Source organism: Haliaeetus leucocephalus, unplaced genomic scaffold (assembly GCF_000737465.1).
Source record: "Haliaeetus leucocephalus isolate CR32 unplaced genomic scaffold, Haliaeetus_leucocephalus-4.0 Scaffold143, whole genome shotgun sequence".
NCBI lineage: Eukaryota > Metazoa > Chordata > Aves > Accipitriformes > Accipitridae > Haliaeetus > Haliaeetus leucocephalus.
Window position 1 is genome coordinate 524541 of NW_010972579.1, and position 19210 is coordinate 543750.

General features: G+C 44.7%; 1 protein-coding gene across 1 annotated transcript in view; it reads left to right on the forward strand.

Annotated features, from left to right (window-relative positions):
* Nucleotides 1-19210, forward strand: part of VPS8 (vacuolar protein sorting 8 homolog (S. cerevisiae)) — an 85202-nt gene that overhangs the window by 63995 nt on the left and 1997 nt on the right. The window contains exons 42-44 of the mRNA XM_010561276.1: nucleotides 6346-6426; nucleotides 7839-8008; nucleotides 8676-8844. Coding sequence (XP_010559578.1) covers nucleotides 6346-6426; nucleotides 7839-8008; nucleotides 8676-8844 — 420 coding nt within the window. The remainder of the gene's footprint in view (nucleotides 1-6345; nucleotides 6427-7838; nucleotides 8009-8675; nucleotides 8845-19210) is intronic.

Here is a 19210-nt window from a genome sequence, read left to right on the forward strand (position 1 = left end):
TGAATATATAATAATACTTGTGAATGTATAATAATAAGTGGGGAGGTTGACAGGAAGGCTTTCCTGGGTTGAGAATTACCAGAATGGGGTGAGAGGCAAACCACTGACCACTGTGAATATAACACAGCTGAGAGGTATTGCGGTGTGGAGGAAGATCCTGTTCTCCCTTAGGATGGGTAGAAATTCTTGTTTGCAGTCTTCAAAGATTTCATCTCATTTCTGTTCTTAGCAGAAATAGAAAAACCTTTTTCTAGAGGCTAGCATTCATGTCCTGGAGGCAACAGATGAGTGAAATGCACTTGTCACTTGTACAGTGAAATGGTTGGTGTGATGGCACTATTGCAAAGGATAATGGGATCCTTACAGTGCATCAGGTGAAGTACTTTTACTAGGGACAGAAATGTGTAAGGCATTATTTAAAGCAGGATGTGCAACTCTGGTCACTGGGTTTGGAGGCAGGGGGAAATTGCTCCTGTTCATTCCATTTCCCTGGTCAGCCTTACAAATTCACTCTGACAAAATCGAGATTTAAAAAGGCAAATATTTTTGTACAACTAGAGCAAAAAAATGAGGAGAGATGACTTCTAAAAATGCATTCAGGGAAGGACTGAATTCCAGGTAAAGAATATTAGTATCAGAACTTCATAAAATAGGAGTAGTAATTGGCACCTTGTAGCTCAGAAACAGGTATAGGGAAAACAGTGTTGTAAAACTCATTAGAAGATCCTATGGAAGGGAAGGTGGTATTTATTTATAGGATCTCTAAATAAGTTGACTTTGCCTCTTAACACTCATTCTTTTTTAGATTTCATTCACTCATTTGCACTCACGTATTTGCAAACACCTAAGATGTATGGGAATGAGTGATCTGACCTGGATCGTTTGTGGGCAGTGAAGAGGGCATCAGCCCCTCACTGCATCTCTGGGGTCCTCTGGTGATGACAGCTTACTTATGTCCTTTAGAAGTTGCTGGCTTTTATAAGGTGGATTTTTGCCTCTTAATCTCACTTAAGCTTCCATAAATCATAGGCCAGATTGCTGCACATTTTGTTTTCTCTTGTTTGAAACCTAAGTTTGAAATACACATCTGTAGTCTGCTCCCCTGTTGGGCTAACAGAAAGATAGTGCATGATATTCTGCAAACTTATCATCTTCCTCCTGTTAGCACATGGGGTCTTCCACTGTAACTTGTCTGTCCTGGGCTCTTACCAGTCTGCTGCCTTCAGTGCTTGACACCCTCCTAGGCTTTGCAGATGGGAACAGTGTCCTTTGTTACCAAGACAGACCATTTATTTAACCCTTTGTTCTTGTGCTTAAAAATCACACATTTCCATTCACACTGTGTTCACACCAAGCTTTATTTCTGGGACTGCATTGCTCTAGGTCCCTTTGGCTTGTGTGTTTGTAGCTGTGTTGTATTAAACTATTGCTTCAGGGCTTGCACTAGATGCCTGTGGGAGAATTTCTTTGGGTTTTGTTTTGGTGCACAGCATGGCTCTTGGAAAAAAGAAAGTTGCTTTGAATTCACCTGGGAAGATGATGTTGGGAATGGTGATAAGTCTTACCATGTGGCCATGTCTTTGGGTGCACAGCTCAAATGTTCAGGGGTTCTGAACCCTTGCCATGTTTGGGATCAGGAAAGAAACTCCCTCTGTGTTAGACAGCAGGGAGCACTGGATTTTTTGCCTCCCTGTGTAGTGTGACCTATCATTTGCTTTCTTGGATTATCTGGGAATGCCATTTAAGTGCCCTGTGGGGAAGAATAACAACAAGGCCTACATATGTGGTGTTTCCCCAGAACACTCTGTCTCAACAGCTTTCTCAGACAGATCTCTAGTTTGCTAGCCCTGGGTGGGTATTCCTTTTGCAAAGCTGTGTAGTCGCTCTTTGAAGCCATGTAAAATTCTAAACCTTCGTGCCAAACCATTCTGTCTTGGCTCTGAGCAGTACATAGGGCCTCGTTCAAAGCGTTATTCACGTGCCACTTTAACTGTGACCATAAGTAAATTCTTCAACCAGCTCTTCTGGGCCCTGGAGAACATACAGCCTTTTGCAAGCCCTCAAAATATTTCTGTGAAACCTAGCACTGTAAGCGGTACTTATCTGAAAATGCCCTCAAAAGGTGTTCCAACAGAGGTCAAGTCTTGGTGGTAGAGCATAGATGCACTGGAGCTGCAGGTCTGGAAGGTAGAACAGCTGTCCAGGAATTAACAGAGGGATTTTTGTAAGGTGGATGACATCAAAAAACTGAGGTAGATTATATTGCCTTTTCTGAAAAGGAATTAGAGGGTTCCAATTGTAGTGGACTGTTTTTCTTCCTCTTCTGGGCTTAACTGCTTATGAATTATACCTTATGCAAATGTTAATTTTGCAACCAAAGCGCTTTGTTAAAGGGCTATGACAAGACTCCACAGCTTTCACAGGTAGGCTCCTGGCATCTGCCTATTACAACATATTGACTCAATTTTATATAATTGAAGTCATATGAAATAACAATTAATATATTTATGTTCTTGCTCATCCTTAATAAAGTTGTAAAGTTATTTATTAAATAGGAAGTCTGAAATAGCTGTATTAGAAGAGATACTAGAGGAATCCTCTTGAGCACTAAGAAAAACTCCATGTCATTAAGAATGTGAATGCTGTCTGAAGAGGGCTGAAAGGTTGAGTGTTAATTCCCTTACAAAGCTGTAATCCTTCATGAATGTTTTGTAAGTAGATGCAGCTGATGCCTCCTACACAATGGAGAACAGGAGAAGCCAGAAATTTAAAATTAAAACACCTGTAGGAACCCCAAAGTGGGGAAGGAAGGAATCTCTAAAATCTGTTAGAGTGGAAGCAGAAAGATCCAAAAAGCCTTTGCTTGAATTTTTTCCACCCCTGCTTAGGGCCCTGCCTGTTTTTTTTCCTTTCCAGTCCTGAAGATCAACGCTGGTATTAGTTTTATGTACAATAGTTGCTCTGTTCCTTTGTAGATGGGACAAGCTGTAAATTAATGTATTTTCTGATTTCATAGTGCATTTATTAGCACAGTGCTGTGAGTGCTGGAGCCAGGAAGAAATTGGAAATGGAGGAGACAGAACTGGCTGAAAGGCTGCATAAGCACCTCTGACTTGCATCTGGATACCTGCCAGCTTTTCCTGATCTGTTTGTTGGTAGCAGCACTGGGCAGTGATTTTGGCTTTGCCTTACTGTGCTGTGTCCCCAGGGAAATACCAACCTGGAAACAGGAGCTGTGATCTGTTCTGGCTTGGTGCAACTTACTGTTATTAATGTGCCGTCCTGTATGGTGTATTTGGAGCATGCATAAATTCCAAACTGAGACAAATTTTATAAGGTGGAATTAATGAAACATATTCCTCCATAAAAATGATCCCACAAGGCTTTTGCAACTGTAAATTTGTGGGGGCTGAAACCAGCAAATTGGAAGAAAGCATTATAACTTGCTGGAAATGCAAAATTACAGCTCTGGATTTCATGCTCGAGGCAGGTAGATAGCTGCAACCCAGGCCTGTGAAGCACTGTCTTCAATGGCTGCTGGCAGGAAACATGCATGAACTTCACTTGTACTTGACTCACAGGCTTGGTATAAGGCTTTGCTAGACCCCATGGTTCCCCTTTGGAGAAAAGTCCATTCTCTTCCTACCTGCCATTTTTTGAGAGATTGTGACTTGAGAAAAAAACAAGGAACTGAAAATTGGCCCTCAGACTCAACATACCTCTCCTGCAAAGCTGTACATGGCTCTTTTATTACTCTCTCCTCGTATCTCCTCTTCCTCCTCTATCTCTGTCCAGAAGCTTTGAAAGCCTCTCTTTGCAGCTTGGGCTGTTTGAGTTGCTATATGTAAATGGTTGCATCTGTACAGTTTGAGAGTTACCTGTTTGAGTTTCCTTGGCCATATACTTGTATCTGGTGGATACAAAAATAACTTGCTCTATGTTATGGATCACGTACATGCTGCATGGGAAGTCCCAAGTTCCCTGTTGCCCTCCATAATTCATATGGTGACTCAATGTAGTGTACTTTCTATGCTGTTGCTTTTAAATTATGCATGCAGAAAGAAAACTTTGTGTTGTTTGAGGCTGTGCTATTCACCTAGTAAAAAAGTAGCCTCTGCAGCATGTCGAGCTCTTCTGTATATTCCAAATGTACAGCTGGTTTTGACTCAAGTGCTATTACTCAGTGCTGTTTTTATTTAGCCTTGAACGTTGGTGTTTCTGCTTGTCACATTTCCTCTGAAGACTGTTGTTCAAAAATTGCCTGACTTGCTTTCTATAGCTGTTTTGGTGATCTCTCTGGGTATCTTGCAGTGTAACTTCCATGCCACTTTAGTTGTCTTTGTCAACTTGCTTTTTCACTCTTGATTATCCTTTCTCTCCCTCGCTCTCACTCCCAGCATGGAATCAGCCTTGCTCCTGTTGCTTTTCTTATTCCTTTTATGCAGAGCTTGTTCATCCAGCTCCTTCTGTTCCTGTTTCCGCTGTGTGTCTGTAATTTTTCTATTCTCTAGGTTAGTTTCCTTTTCGTATCTTGCCAGTCTATTTTTCTATCTATTTTTGTCAGTGTCTTGTCCATTTCACCAGTCAGCTTCTCTCAGCTTCCTGCAGGCTTCCCCCAGCATCCTTCCACTGCCTCCCAGTGGGGCAAAATGCTTTTTTCCAGGTCCAATTAAATGACTGTCTCTCAGCCTCAAGGATTTGTGTGTTACACAAAGACGATTTCCCCTGATCCTCTTTTGAGGTGTTCCTGAATAAACTTGTTCTGATTATAGGCATGTGTGTGCCTCGCTGGTGCCAATTTGGGGTGGGGGGAGCACAGCCTTGGTCTTTTGCAGATCAGACTGTTCAGGCCACAGAGACAGAACTGAAACTGGGCTGCACCGCAAGGATCACACCACTGCAGTAGCCAGTAGTAGATCCTGCTACTAAGTCGACTCCTCTTCCTTGCTTCCTGTTTATGTTAAAGACAAGGACTGGCTGGATCCCAGCTGGTTAGCCAACATCTTGCAAGGCATCTTTAGCGAAACATCGCTGTGTTGCGTTCTAGTCTGATCTTGCTGCTGTAAAGACAAGTAGGAGGAAGTTGTGTTCCTGGCACATGCGTCTTGGAAGTGGTGCCATGTTGCATGTTGGTAAGGGACAGGGCACCTCTGCAACTGCATGGAGAGATCTTTCAGGGTCAGTTCTGCTCAAGAGACACTAGTGCTGGTGGCTGCTAGCATTTGTGGTCACTAGGAGCTGTCAGCAAACTCTCACCATGCTGGTTGTTGGGCAGAGGTATTTCCTGGCAGAGGTTTTTCCAGTGTGCCCGTAAGCCTCTTGTTTTGCAACAGGGCCTGGCAGGAGGTAAGGTCATTGAAGTAGTCTCTCCCCTCTTCTAGTGCTTTGTCCATGTCTGCCTGTTTGAGAGGAGAGCAGCTCTCAAAAGGCTCCTCACTAAGCTCGCCCAGAACAGTGTGATGCATCCTAGACCCGGGTTCCTGTCCTGCGCTGAGTGATGCTTCAGAGGGTGCCAGGGTGGCTGTGGAGGAGAAGGGGATGTTTGGTTTGGAGCAGGCCTAAGGAATGTGGTTGAGATGCACCAGGGCAATGACTTGTACCACAACCCTTCACTTGTGCTGCTGGGACGTGGAAATAAAGCTGCTCAGGGCACATGGAAGTCTTCCCTGCAGCAACAGAAGAGCCCCAGGCCCCTGTTCCCTAGATGATGTTCTGTCATCTGGGATGTGAGACCAGGATTGCCCAGGATTCCTGCATAGTGCTCCGCAGCTGCACAGCCCACTGTGTCTGTGCTCTTTTAACCCACAGCTGAGGGGGTGTTGAATGAGCTTGGGGGTGACCTGTGGATGCACAGAGCGAATTACCCTCTGACCCAGGTGAGTGCGCATTGGCAGCGTGGGCCTGGAGCCCTGCAAGGCAGCCTAGGAGCTCACTGACCAGCAGAACCTCATAGTAGTTGGTGTTAAGGGTCAGCACAGCTGGAGTTGATATCTCCTGTGTCACTACAGGGTGGTTTTTGCTGTTTTCTTTTATATTCCTCAAATGCATTCTCCAGTCAGCTCTTACATCTCCTGAATGAAGTTTCCAAGGTCACATCTGAAGTCTTTTGACCCAAGCACAGTAATTAGTATTGATGTTGTCATCTCTTCAGTTTTGCTAATTACCAATTTTCCCATCACTGCATAGGATTATTCTGCTGTCCTTGTGCATGTACAGCATCTTTAAATCTGGAGTCATAACTTCTGTTTGCAATGCCAATCTGGAGAGAAAAAGAAAATTAAAAAAAAAAAAGCCAGAATGTTCATATCCTGTGATTCAGCTGCAGCTTTTCATGTCTTCATACAGGATCCAGTTTATGGAAAAGGGAAACTTGGAGAAATTCAAGGACTTGTCCTGGGAATGCTGGACACTTTTAACTATGAACAAGTAAGTTGCATGCATTTCTGTTCTGCCCACTGCTGTATGCAGGGATTACTTTTAGCTATCCAGCCTACTACTCTCTCTCATTTGTCATTTCTCTCTGCAGGGCAAAGTAAATGGACATGCAAGTGATTTATATTTGTGTGACTGGGGGAAGGGGAATGAGTTTGTATTGCTCACAGACAGATTGCAAGTGAAGGGACTGACAGGTACATGGTGAATACCTCTGTAGTTCACCATGTAAATGTTAAATGTACTGGAAGGATAAACATCTGCTTTTTCTCCAACTCATCCTGCAGTTAGGGATTCAAAGGCACAAACCCAATATGTTTTGTCTTTTTATGCAGTTTTGAATAAGAGCTCTTTAAATTAGGCTGTTTTGCCACTTCCCAATGGTAATGCTGCACTTCCTTTGTCACCTAATGAGATTTCACCTTTATCTCACTCCTGCCTTTCTCTGTCCAGTCTCAAATCCCAGGCAGTCTCCAAACTTCAACAGTTTTCTAAAACTCCTTTTCCCCAAAGCAGAATGCATAGTCTTCCTCCAAACTCACCCTTCCTTGTTCTGCCTACCATATGGTACTACTATCCTAGCTACTGCTCAGGCCTCCATGCAGCAGCATCCAATTTAAAAATGAAATGGGAGATAGCTTTACTGTAGAGGGCTGAACATAAAGAGTCATTATCTCTGTTCGGATTCTTTGGTAAAGATCTGCTTTGAGCAGCATAGGTCCTCTGTCATTGCCTGGCAGTTGTCTGGTACAGGCTGTGTGTCACATCTGGCCTAGTCCAGATGTGAACTGCTGGTGCAACCTCTGCAGCCTTTTGCAAGTTGGCTGCTACAGAATATCGGTAGATCACGGACCAGAGCACCTATGCCTGATACCTGTTATTGCTGAAAGAAGCACTGACTGCTAAAAACTAAGGGTATTTTGCTTTTGGCTCTTCAGAAATGGACATCTCACTTGGGGACAACTAGCAGATGAAGAAATTCAGTGGTTTTTACATATTTTAATTGCAATAGTGTGTTTGGGCTTTGATTTTTATCAGCACATTTCTCCTAAAATGGGAGATGTAAGCAGTAGCTTACCAGGTAGAGGAGGAAAAAAAGGGGGGTCTGGTATGGAAGATGAAAAAATGAGCCTACTATGTCTCTTTTAATGCTCTTTGACAAAAATCAATAAAGGATTTATCTATTTAAGAGTGAAAAGCTATTGCCTTCATTAACATGTGATGAAAGGATGAGTATTTTGAGGGCAGTGGCTAGAAAACATACAAAGAGAAGCAATTTTGTTGGGTTGGTTTTGCTCTTAGTAATCTGCTAAGCTGCTTGTTATGAAGAATTGATCAGTATGAAGTTTCTGCAGTCTGGAGATGACAAAATGACCTAGTTATTCTGTATATTGTTTTCCACACAGACCCTGTTAGAGACAACTACGAATCTTTTAAACCATGATCTCCACTGGTCCCTGTGTAACCTAAGAGCTTCTGTCACTAGAGGGCTTACTCCAAAGCAGGATTACTGCTGCATTTGTCTACAGCAGTACAAAAGGCGGCAAGAAACTGCTGATGAAATCATTGTTTTCAGGTAAAGTTAAGGGGTAGGATCACAGCTGTGATTATGTTAGTAGTTTTAAAAGGGGTGGGGTGGGGGGAAGCTACTGGTCTTTGACTTGCACAAGTAATCATATGTATTCCTGTGAGCATGTATCCCTGCTCCCTTGCACTTTAAAAGGGCTGGCTAATCAAACCCACCTGAGCCAGCTGTCTTTGCATGCAGCCAGCTCTGTCTTGGCTGGAAAGAATTGCCTTACAATTCTGTGAGAGCTGTTCAGTAAGCTGTCAGTTTATCTATCATCTCTCCCAGCAATGCAGTTTGTGCAATTGCAGCACCCTGGGTTCATTTGCCTGTATTTTTACATTTCGGATCTATTGCAGCCCTGACTACATACTCTGTTGGCATCTCCAGTATTCCTGTCTGTGGCCAGCTGGCTGTAAAATAAGATAAAATCATTATTACCTTAGTATTATGAACTGTAGCTGTATCAGCAAATAGGCATCTACTGTTATTTTTGCAAGTCTAGAAATACTACAGGATGGTGTGGAGGTACGAAGGGAGTGTATACACTGCTGATCTGTATTTACAGATAAACAGCCTTGTTTTCCATTGACCAGTGATTTCCCCTCCGAAGTGTAGAGCTGTCAGGCTGTGTTGCCCTGCTTTCAAGCACCCAGCAGAATTCTTCTCTTTACAGCTGTGGCCACTTGTACCATTCGCTGTGTCTGCTGAGTAAAGAGTGCGGTACGGTAACTAAAGGCTTGATGAGGTGGATGTGCTATAAATGCAACTCAAGTAACAAGGGAGGAAAACTGAGTGAGAACTTCTCAGAGCTAAAAAAAGGAAGGGGAGCATCCTTGGCACAGGTAAGGTTTGCGAGGCAGTTTCTCTTCAAGTAAACTTTGAGCAGTGCTTATAGACTTCGTCACTTTGTTCTCCTGTCTGTCTTTGCTTCCAGACAAGCCTACGATTAGTAACTGTCAAACAGTATCAGCAGCTAACTAGTCACGTGTATGAATGTCATTTTGTTTTGGCGTGGGTATACAGAGCTGTGGAAGTAATAGAAATGTGTTCATCCAGAAGGTCTGGGAACTGCTAGCCAGTGTGAGGGGAAGCTGGATGCTTGCAGCTGATTGCCTGCTAGATGCATCCACTGCTTTGTCTTGTTTGTGAGAGCCTGGGATGGGCCATTGGAGACAGTTCCTTTCAAACTATTTTTAGGTGTGTTTTACATAAAACTTGTATTAAAAGCTGGCATGATCCTTGTGGCTGGATCATGGAGCCTCCGTTCCACCTTCTTAACAGATAACCTGGCTCTGGGTAAAGGATCTGGAATTGATTTGACTCGCTAAGTGCTTGCACAATGTTTTAAGAAGCTTGCATGTAAACAAGACTGATGCAGCTGGATTTGGGTGAGAGAAAAGATAATTAGTTTGTATTTATTGTCAGTATTTGTGTGCAAGAAATTTCACCAACCCTAATTCAAACAGAAGTTCAGTCTCAATATGCATTCTTCTGTTTTTCCCTGGCATGGTACTGTGGATTGTAAGCAAAAATGGCAGGTAGCTTGTTGGGATGTCTTTTAGGGGTATTGCACTGTGGGGAGCTGAACTCCACTGCCCCGTGTTCTGGTAAAGGTGGTCATTGATGACCATTTGTTACTAAATGCCTCAAGGTACTTTGTGCATTTGTCACTGCACAGATGCATGCAAAGCAACGTTTTTCCACTTCTGAAACCAAAGTAATTCAATCTTGGAGTAGGTTTTTATAGTAGTACTTTTGTTTTCTTCTAGCAGATTATTTCAATTTCCGCCAAATCAATTCCGATCAAAAGATAGCTAACAGCATTAGTCAACTTCCATCAGCTTCTGTATTAACAAAAAAAAAGCTTCCTGCTTAAAGGGAGACTTGGGGGAAAAGTAATCTCTGAGGAATGTATGGAGCGCTACGCAATCTTTGCAATCAAATTGTGTTAATTTCTTATATGGTGACAGAAAGAAAAGCTTTCCCAGGAGACTGTAAATTGTTTGTGGTCCAAACAATCTGCTTACAAATGCTTGTCATTTTGTGTACTGTCCTGCCACAGTAAAATATGGATACTGACTCCAAAGTTAGGCAGATTCAGCAGCCCCATATTTTACCCTCTACACTTCTGCTCCAAAGGAATGTGTGCAAATGGGTGCGACAGACCCGGTTTAACTTTAAAAGCTAAAGGCAAAATTAAGTACTAAAACTACAGTCATCATTAAAGTGCCTGACATTTCATTCCAGCACCCTACAGCTTGGTTATCACTGGATTTCTCATGGGCTAGTCAGTCAGAGAACCCCTGTGTCTCCCCTTTAATACCAGTCTGGACGTACCCTGTAGCAGAATGAAGTGGAAAATGCTCCAGATGACATGGGAATGATTGGTGCAGGGAGAAGATGCTTCCCTTTATTTAACTGATCTGTCTGTAAAAGTGAGGGGTTGGCTGGGACTCTGGGCTTAAAGGGAGATGTGGAGCGACCGGATGGGGAGGAAAAGGGGTTACAGCATGGATCATCTAGCGCTGGCTAGAAAATGTCCGTGCCAGACCATCTGAGAGTGCTGAATGGTTCCCTGCTGTCTGTCATGTGCTCTTGGCAGAGAAGCCCATCGCTTCCTGTTCCACACAGCTGACCCAGCACAGCTTGGCTCTGCCTCATCAGAGCCCGAGCACCCCTTCAGGCCCCCCCACTTCCTCCTCCTGATGTCCCAGATCCTCTCCAAGTTGGTGATGTTCCTCATATATTTAAATTATAATATTTAACTGTTGTGCTCACATGTGATTAAACTGTTGCACAGTCAGATCTTTAAAAAGCTGCATATATTTAGATTTGGCAAAAGACTGTAAAATCTCTAGCTTTTCCAGAAGTTTGTTTGCTTAACAATTGCCACTCAGTGGTGTTAATTAACCCTGTGAGGTAATGATTCATTTGGCCAGCCAATAGTCTGAATTACAGAACAGACTACTTCTCACGGGGTAAGTGCTGGGAATGCGAAGCGGCGGAGATGGATGTGCCTGTTACCTGGCTCCACTGGAGCCAAAAGCAGAAGGGCGAGGAGGGTTACCTGGAGCACAGAAGCTCTTGCTGGAGGCTGGCTGGTGCATGCCAGTATGGTAGGGTTTGGTCTTGTGCAGCCTCAAGTAAATTTAAGCAGAGAATTAAGCATGAAAACAGCTAAGCTCCCCGTGCTTGTTTTGACATGACACTGGTCTGTGCAGAATTGAGGTCTGTTTGAAAGGTGCGTTTTCTATGGTAGCCTGGTGGATGATGCACGATGCTGGAGAGGAGAGGTGTGGGCAAGCAAAGGGGACTGAAGGAAAGGGGAGACTGGTAGGGGTCCCCCCCACTCTGAGTCACATTCATGTGTTCCCAAGGGTCCTTCTCAGCCTGGATCCAAGATAGCAGAGGTCACTGGTCTCTGGTGCCACCCCAGGCACAGAAGGGATTTATTTCTGTTTGTCCAAAGGTTTGTTCGGTCTTTTGGTTCTGCAATTCTCTGGTGAAGGGCTTCTCTGTGTTCCCTCTCAACTCTGCTGACATGGGGCAGACCCAGAGGTCTGTGTTGGTCAAGCTGCTCTTGCTTCCACAGCTGGTGTTTCTGCAAACAATGAACAGGAAATCCCAGAGGGAGGTTATGCTAACACAGTTGTGCTTCCAGCCCTGCCTTCCCTAGACTCCAGAGAGCCAGCTCCGAAGCTTCTGGGACATTTTGCATATAGATCTGCGGGGAGGCTATTTCTCTGCGACCACTTTGAAGACCCTGAAAGCTCAGTCCGTCTCTTGGCAAAATCTAATGTGTTGGGGTTTTTTTGTTTTGTTTTGTTTTTCCCCATAGTGCAATCTTCAGTTTAGGTATTTATTTTCTTAGCAAGCCTTGAATTAGGAATAGATTCATACTGAGAAATGCCACTGAGCATCTGGAGTGCATTTCATAGTACCAATTCTGCTCTGCTGAAACAAAGACTGTCAGTTTGAATTTTGCAATGTTGTTGAGATTTATATGTGAAACGACAGCTCAACAGACAGTGTTTTCTCTGTCCCTGCTTTGCATGCATGACTTCTGTAGCAATTGCCTTGAAATTGGGGGAGGTGGAGAGATGCCACAAGCCAGCACTGAACCGTTATTGAATCTGGTGATAGCACTTATTTAAATGGAGCCTTGCTGTGATGAGGGCTTGAGACATTCTGCACCAGCAAAGGAGAATAGTGAGAAAAGTGCAAAGGGGCTTTTCCTCTGGTTTTGCTACCAAAAGTTTGTGCTTTCTGTGTTATCCCCTAACCTTTGCTGTCTTCCCAAGGGTAATCTTCTGGGTCTAAACTGGTCATATTTCCTGTCCTCCTTACCTTATATCATACCATAAATGAGTGTTAAAAGCAATGAAAGCTTGTGTGTTTGTGGTGTTTTTTTAATCCGATTTAAAAAACTTGCAGTGCTTTTTTGCATTGTGGTGTTTGAAGTTAACTGAGGCATATTAGGTGAAAGGCACAGTAGCTGGGCTTCTGCCTAAATGCATAAGTGAAATACTCCTGATATCTTAGTCATTGATCTCCAAAACTAATTTGCCTTGTTTCAGTGAGCTAGTTTGCGTTTTCTATTTATTCTGCCAGCCTACATACTAGGGATCAGGGAAAGGAACACAGTCTTGGCTCTTGGGCCATAAGCTCTGCAGAAAATGCCATGAACCCCTAAGCTGACATGCTCTGGTTATTCCCTGTTTGAGAATGTGCCGGAGTTCTAAGGGCATCATTGTTAGAGCTGTCCAGATGGCAAATATGTTTTATTCAGGAGTTTAATCCTGTCAAGTCACGCCAGGATGGACAATGAATGTGATCCATAGTTAATCCAGTTTGTCAGACTCTACCTTTGAGCTCTGTTCTGCAGCCTGCCACCAGCATCTCTCTTTGCAACACAGCCTTCCATCCAACCCGGAGCTTCTTAACCAACTTCCACCTGTGAGGTGTTGGTACCATAGGGTACTGCTGAACTGAGATGTTAAATGTCCCTCTGCAGCATGTCTGTGTGCCTTCTACTGGGTAAGAATGAAGGTTTAGGACTTTTTTTTTTGCCAATACTTATTTTAGAGCTAGACAAATGTCACATGACCTCCATCAATCAGTAGACAGAGCCAATTTTACTGTTGTCAGTGTAGTGGTGACTGTCAGTTATTAGCTTGACTCCCAGCAATATTAAAATTTTCCAAGGGCTTTATAACTTTGAAAATATCCAGGTGTGATTCCCCCGCTTCCCCCCCCAAATGACACCAAGCAGTTACAAGGTTGTGCATTCTCCACAGTAGAGAATATTCCCACATACGTATTAACTGAGAAAATGCCTGGTCCTTTAGCTTTGGAGTTGGCTTTGGTGGTAGATTCCTTAACTTCTTCAACAACGTGTAGGAAATCCATGTGAGGAAGGAACTAGAGACACTTTGTACCATTGGCTTCTTATCAGCAGAACATCTGTGTTGTAAGATTTCTTGTAATGTATTGGAAACAAAAGTGATGCAGTAAGAAGAAAACTGAGTGCAGCAGTCTTAACTAGCAGGTAGAGGAAGAGTGGCACCAAAGCTAAAACTCAAAATAAAATACAGATTTAAAAAGAGTAATTTCAAACCCAAAATTGTCCTTTAGCAGCTTTTAAATCAAAATTAACTGTTTTCTTGGAGTTCTCATACTGGGGGGTGGTTAGTTTGTTTTGTTGGGGTTTTTTGAGAATATCAGACCGAATTGTAATTGTTTCCCCTGGCCTTCATATATAGTAATCTGTAGCCTGGCAGAAGTTTTCCTTTTACTGCCTACAATCCAAAGTCTTGCACTCTAGGACCTGTGAGAGGCTAACATGAAGTAAAGACAGCTGACTTCCAAACTGCCTAAAGCAAAGACCAGTTGGACTGGCTACCCTGTGCTCCCAGGATCACTTGGGGAAGTGGTGTGTTCTGGTTAAGAGAAAAGATGGCAAAATTTCAGTGGGTAATCTTTGCTTTACTTTACATCTCAATTTCGAAGAAACTATTCCTACAGTTTGATGAAAATTTCTTCCCTTTTAATAAAACATTTCATATGTAGGAGGATCTGTAGAACAGACTCATTTAAATATGGTGACAGATGCTGGGCTGTTGCAACCTGTTGATATTCCCACAAACTGCATCAGTCACTGTTGCCAATAGTTATGTGTAGTTTAGCACAATGCTTGACAGCCATATATCCGTCCTCCAAGGAATCAGCACAGCTTGTTACACACGTCTTCGCTGTGAAATTGCAAGCTTTCGGTCTGTCTTTGCAGATCTGCCTTGGAGCACAGACAAGAAAGAAAGCGTGTGACTTCCCATCTGCTAGGAGAGGCTGCTTTTCCAGACCCAGGGCAGGCTGGAGAGTCAGTACACTGCGCTGTCAGTAACCTCTGCCTGTGGTGCTGTGCTTGCTGCTGCTGCTGCTGGAGGGGGGCAATTGCCACTCCCCTCCATGGTTTGTACTCATTCCAAGCTGAGAAATAACCAAAAGGCCAAAGGGTTAAGAAGGGTGCAGATGACTCCTTTCTTCTGATGTTCCTCTGAAGGAGGGGAGCAAAATAGATAGAAGCTGAGGTTTTGGTTGTTCGTAGTCCCCAGATGGGAGGGTATGGGAGGGAATTATGGCTGGTTCAGTGGTGTTTGCTGTAGCCAAGGGCGTCACTGGCTGTTCTGGAGGGTGGCTTTCAGAAATGCAGGTGGCAGATGAGCATCTGTCTCTTGCAAATCCCTTAAATGGAAAGCTGCAGTTTCCATGTCCTGCCTTCCCCCCCATTCCCTTTACCCTCATGTTGCACAACAAAAACAGTATGTTTTGTTGGTTTATATGTGAATCGAGCATAGACAGGCTTGGGCAGCTGCAGCTGAGCACCCAGGACCAGAGTTGTTCTTAAGCACATTATAAACTTCCCTCCTGAACAGCAGTAACAGATTTCTGCATGAGTGTCAGGAGCTACAAAGGGGACAGATAGCAGAGGCATCCGCTTGGGTTTTCTGTAAGGCTTGGGGTCATGTTATCAATAAGCCTCTAGCAGGAGGGGTCACTAATCCTTCTTGCACCAAGTAGGACTTCTTCCTTTTTCTACATGTCTTTACCTTCCTTTTCTCTCCCCAAACTCCAGCCATTGAGAGAACACTGCACCTCTTGAATCTTCCATGGTTGGCTCTTGTGGGATGCTGTTTAACAGCCTCTTAGCTCATGCTTAGAAAATGAATTACTTGCCTTCATGCATGACGCTTCTGTCCTCTTGGGTTCAGGCGCTGAACTGAGATGAGCCTGAGCACAGGCCTGTTGTGCATCATCTTTATGTAATGTTTAATCCATGTGCTGCCATGCCTCCCTCGAAGCCTGCTACATTATAAATAAATATCTCATCTGCTGGGCCATAGTGTCCATTGAGGATATGTGGGTTTTGTTTAATTAATCCTGAACAGTGTTATTGCTCCTTTGGCTGAAGGCATCAGTGGAACTCCAAGGGAATATTCCAACAGTGCCTGGTGTAAGCACGAGCTGCTAAACAGACCAGCTAGCAGAGGGAGAAAGGAGGTATGTCAGTATGTTTCTAGATATTTAATACAGACAGTTCTCCTTCCTCCTATCTCAGTTACTGCAGTATCTCATGTTGCAGCAGCAGTAAGTCTATCAGAGCACAAATAAGCCTGTCCTCTCCCTTGCCTTGAGAGGTTTCCTCCTTAAGTTCAGCCAAGTTCAACTGGAAATAAGAGACATCTGCCTTTCCCATTCTGCTCCTGAAGACATTAGAGGACAGAGCTGTAGCACAAACCTGTGTGACAGATTGCTTCTGCTGTAGCTGGGCTGAGGGAAGGCTGCTCTGTGATGGGCTTTGGTGAGTCGGTGCTTCTGTTTACTTGCAGACCACAGGTCCTGGTTTGCCTGCTGCTGCTGGCCCCAGTGGTATCGGCTGCCGCTGCATCCAAACAGGAGCAGGCAGGGCCTGGCCTGCTGCCAGGGGTTTCGCTCCTCTGTGTGCTAGCAGAGGTAAGTGGTAAAACACTGTGGAGGCTGGTCTCAAAGCAGTGTGTTCTGCTGCCATAAAGCAGCTACAGTGGCTCTGGGACTTCCTCCCAGCAAAGGTTTGCCCACTTGCTGCATCGCCCAGAGTGACTTGCAAGACTCTGTTTCCACTTCCACAGTGATCGGCTGGTCTGCATCCATCCTGTAGAAGTGGTGCATTGCTCTGCAGTAGCTCTGCAGAGGTCTGCAGCAGCATGCTTTTGTTCTACAAGGGATGTCCTGAGGTTTTCTGAAGTTCATTAACAATTTTGTAATGTTAGTGTCATTCTAGTGACTTTGGGCAGAGCAGCTGCCTGCCTTGCTTTCTTTTTGGTTGATTGTTCCAGATTCCTGGGACTACCATGAAAACACCAGGTCCTTATCCTGCAGAAGAGAAGTACATCTACTTAGTTTTACATTAAGTGGCTCAGCTCTCATTACAAAACTGAATTTGGGTACCTTTTGGAAGGCTATTTGAGCCATGGTGAAGTAAGAGCTGCAGGGGAGGAATGGCAGAATGTGGACTTGGTGTCCATTGCCTGTGGATTTGGCTCTGAGGGAGGTGGGCGTTGCTTTTGTTCCTAGGAATCCCGAAACCTTCCCCAGGACTTCTGGCTGTATCTGCCCTGTGTTACAGAGCAGCCCCCTGGGGTAATGTGGTGCTCTGATGCTCTAATTGATGTAGCAGTATCTTTTGTGGAAGGTATGGCTCTGAGAGACGGCACTTAGATGGATCTCTCGGCGTGACTATTAACAGTGCCTCTGCTTACAACTGCGGTATGATCTGCTTTGCTTAGGCACTAGCTGATGATGGATTTTGTAGCTGTTAAATTAAAGATAATTGCAGGCTTAGGAGGGCTGTGTGGTGACTACCAGAGGTGGGTGGAATATGTACACGCAAAATGTGCAACGGAGATTAGCATTATAGTGGTGGGATCTGAGAACTGTAAAACAAAAAGGAACCTTTCTTCTCCGTGCTGGCCCAGATCCTCAAGGGGATAAATTGCGTCTCTTGGGTCCTGCATCTAGTCTGGGGCCTTTCCGAAGGGGTGTAAGGATTTGGCTGAAAATGGCTTGGAGGTGCCGAACCACTTCATACTGATCTTGGACAATAATGAGTGGGCTGGCCCTGCAGTAGCACTGGAGGAAGAAGCTGTGTTGCAGGGTGAGCGAGTGAACCGAGTGGATTCCGCTAATGCCTGAGTGCTGATGCTGGACTCTGAGAGCCTCCCTGTAGCTCCTGAATGAAAACATGCCTTTAGTGACACGGTTAAAAAAGGAAAAGGCCTGACAGCAGTTGTTTCCATGACAACAGAAAGAATTGCTTGCAATATTTCAGCTCATCAGCCTGGAGAACAGTCTGATTGATAGTTACATACGCGTGGTAGAGAGATAGCAGAAGAGGGGAGGCCAATTATATCACATTTTCCTTGTCCTTGAATGCCTGTGGCTACAGCAACTGTGGAGGGCAGTTTTTCCTTGCTTTTTGTTGTTTTTTTCCAAGTGAGAATGACCTGCATGTCCCTTGGAAGCGCCTGTACAACCTGCCAGCTCCAGATACGTGACCCTCACTGTCATAGGCTCTCTGGTTCAAAGCCTATGCTGTGTGTGCAGGGAATATGGACGATTGGCTCCTTGATTGGTGATTAGCAAATAGTTATTTACAATATAAAGCATATCTTGGAGTGGGAAGAAGTGAGTTTGAGCACATGCTTCCAGCATAAGTTATCTGCACTCGGGACATTCCTCTCTTCTCAGACTGTCTGATAAACATCTCAAAGGCAAGATGTACATGGCTTCAGGAAACCTGTGGTGGGTTCAATGCATCTTCCCTCCAACCCACTGCAGACCGCAGCTTGTCATCCACTTTGGGCAGGGCTCCTCAGAAGGGTCCTGTCCAAGAGGCTCTTAGCTCTGCCCAGGACATAGCGTGCTCCTCTGGGGCCATGAGATGGAGCTGTAATGCAGACTGCAGCCCCCCCAGGCAGCAGCAGCCACAAGCTGTACCTTAAACCTGGACTGCAGTGTACCCCAGGCTTAGGATAATTATCGGAGTGTGCTTTTTAGGGTGTTTGCCAAGTCTTGCTGGCTCTTGTGAAGAGCCGACAGCAAGCTCTTCCAGAGAAGCTTGGGAGCCAGCATGCTGTGCCCCGCACAGCACCACGTTGCTGTAGCATGCGCTTATTTTCCCAAATAGGACTGGGAGTTATCTTCACAGAACTTTTGAACATGCTGTTTAAACACACCATAAAGCATGAGAAGTACAAAGCAAGCTGAGTGTGGCAGCAAATGCGTGGCAGCAAATGCGCTGCAGCAATCCCCAAAGGAGAATGCCTGCCCCTGGGAGAAGGGCCTCACTGCTGGTAGGAGCCTCTAAGTGCAGAGAGGAGCACGCTTGTGCGTGACTGGGAATGGTCCCGACTCCTGGTGACCCTGCCTGACTCCAGAAGAACAGTGAAGCCCCCTCTGCCACTGTGGGGACAGGAGTTCAGCCTCAATTCCAGTTGATGGCACTTCTTGAAGGCAGCAATACTAGTTCTTCACGTTGGGCTTGATCCATTGCCAAAGAGAGTTTAAAGTAAATGCAACTCCAGTCAGCACCCACTGGTAGGACTGTGGCATTTTGGGTTAATAGCCCTTAGGAAATGTATTTTGGGGAAAATATTTGAGAATGAACATTGAATGTTCCCTCAAAAATAGATTTTCAGAGACAACAGATGCCAGATTGCTGCTCATGAGGAGGGAGGCTGTTCTCTCTGGCTCCTGCTGTAGCTTCTTGATGATGCTTTTGCTTTGGAATATGAGCAGAAACATTCAAAATAGAAACATTGTGATGTGATAAAATGGAACAAACCTACAAGAATCTGTGATGCTCTGTCATCTCTCCCTGGGATGTGTAAATGATGCCTTTTAAAGCAGTTTGAGTATATATGCAGCCCTCTTTGCGTTAATGCTTTTGTTGCAGGCTACAGTCCCTCTATTTGCAATTCTGTTTGCTCTCACCTACAGCTCTGTAACTGCCCCAGTGCTGCTGGGGTGACACTTACCCTTGCACCTAGCAAAGGCTGATGCTGCTGGGCAGTACTACGCTGTCTGTTGTGTCTGGTTTCTCAGGGGACATGGCTGCCCCTAATGTGTGAGGCCCCTTGCCTCCCCCCCCCCCTCCTTTTCCCCCCTTATTTA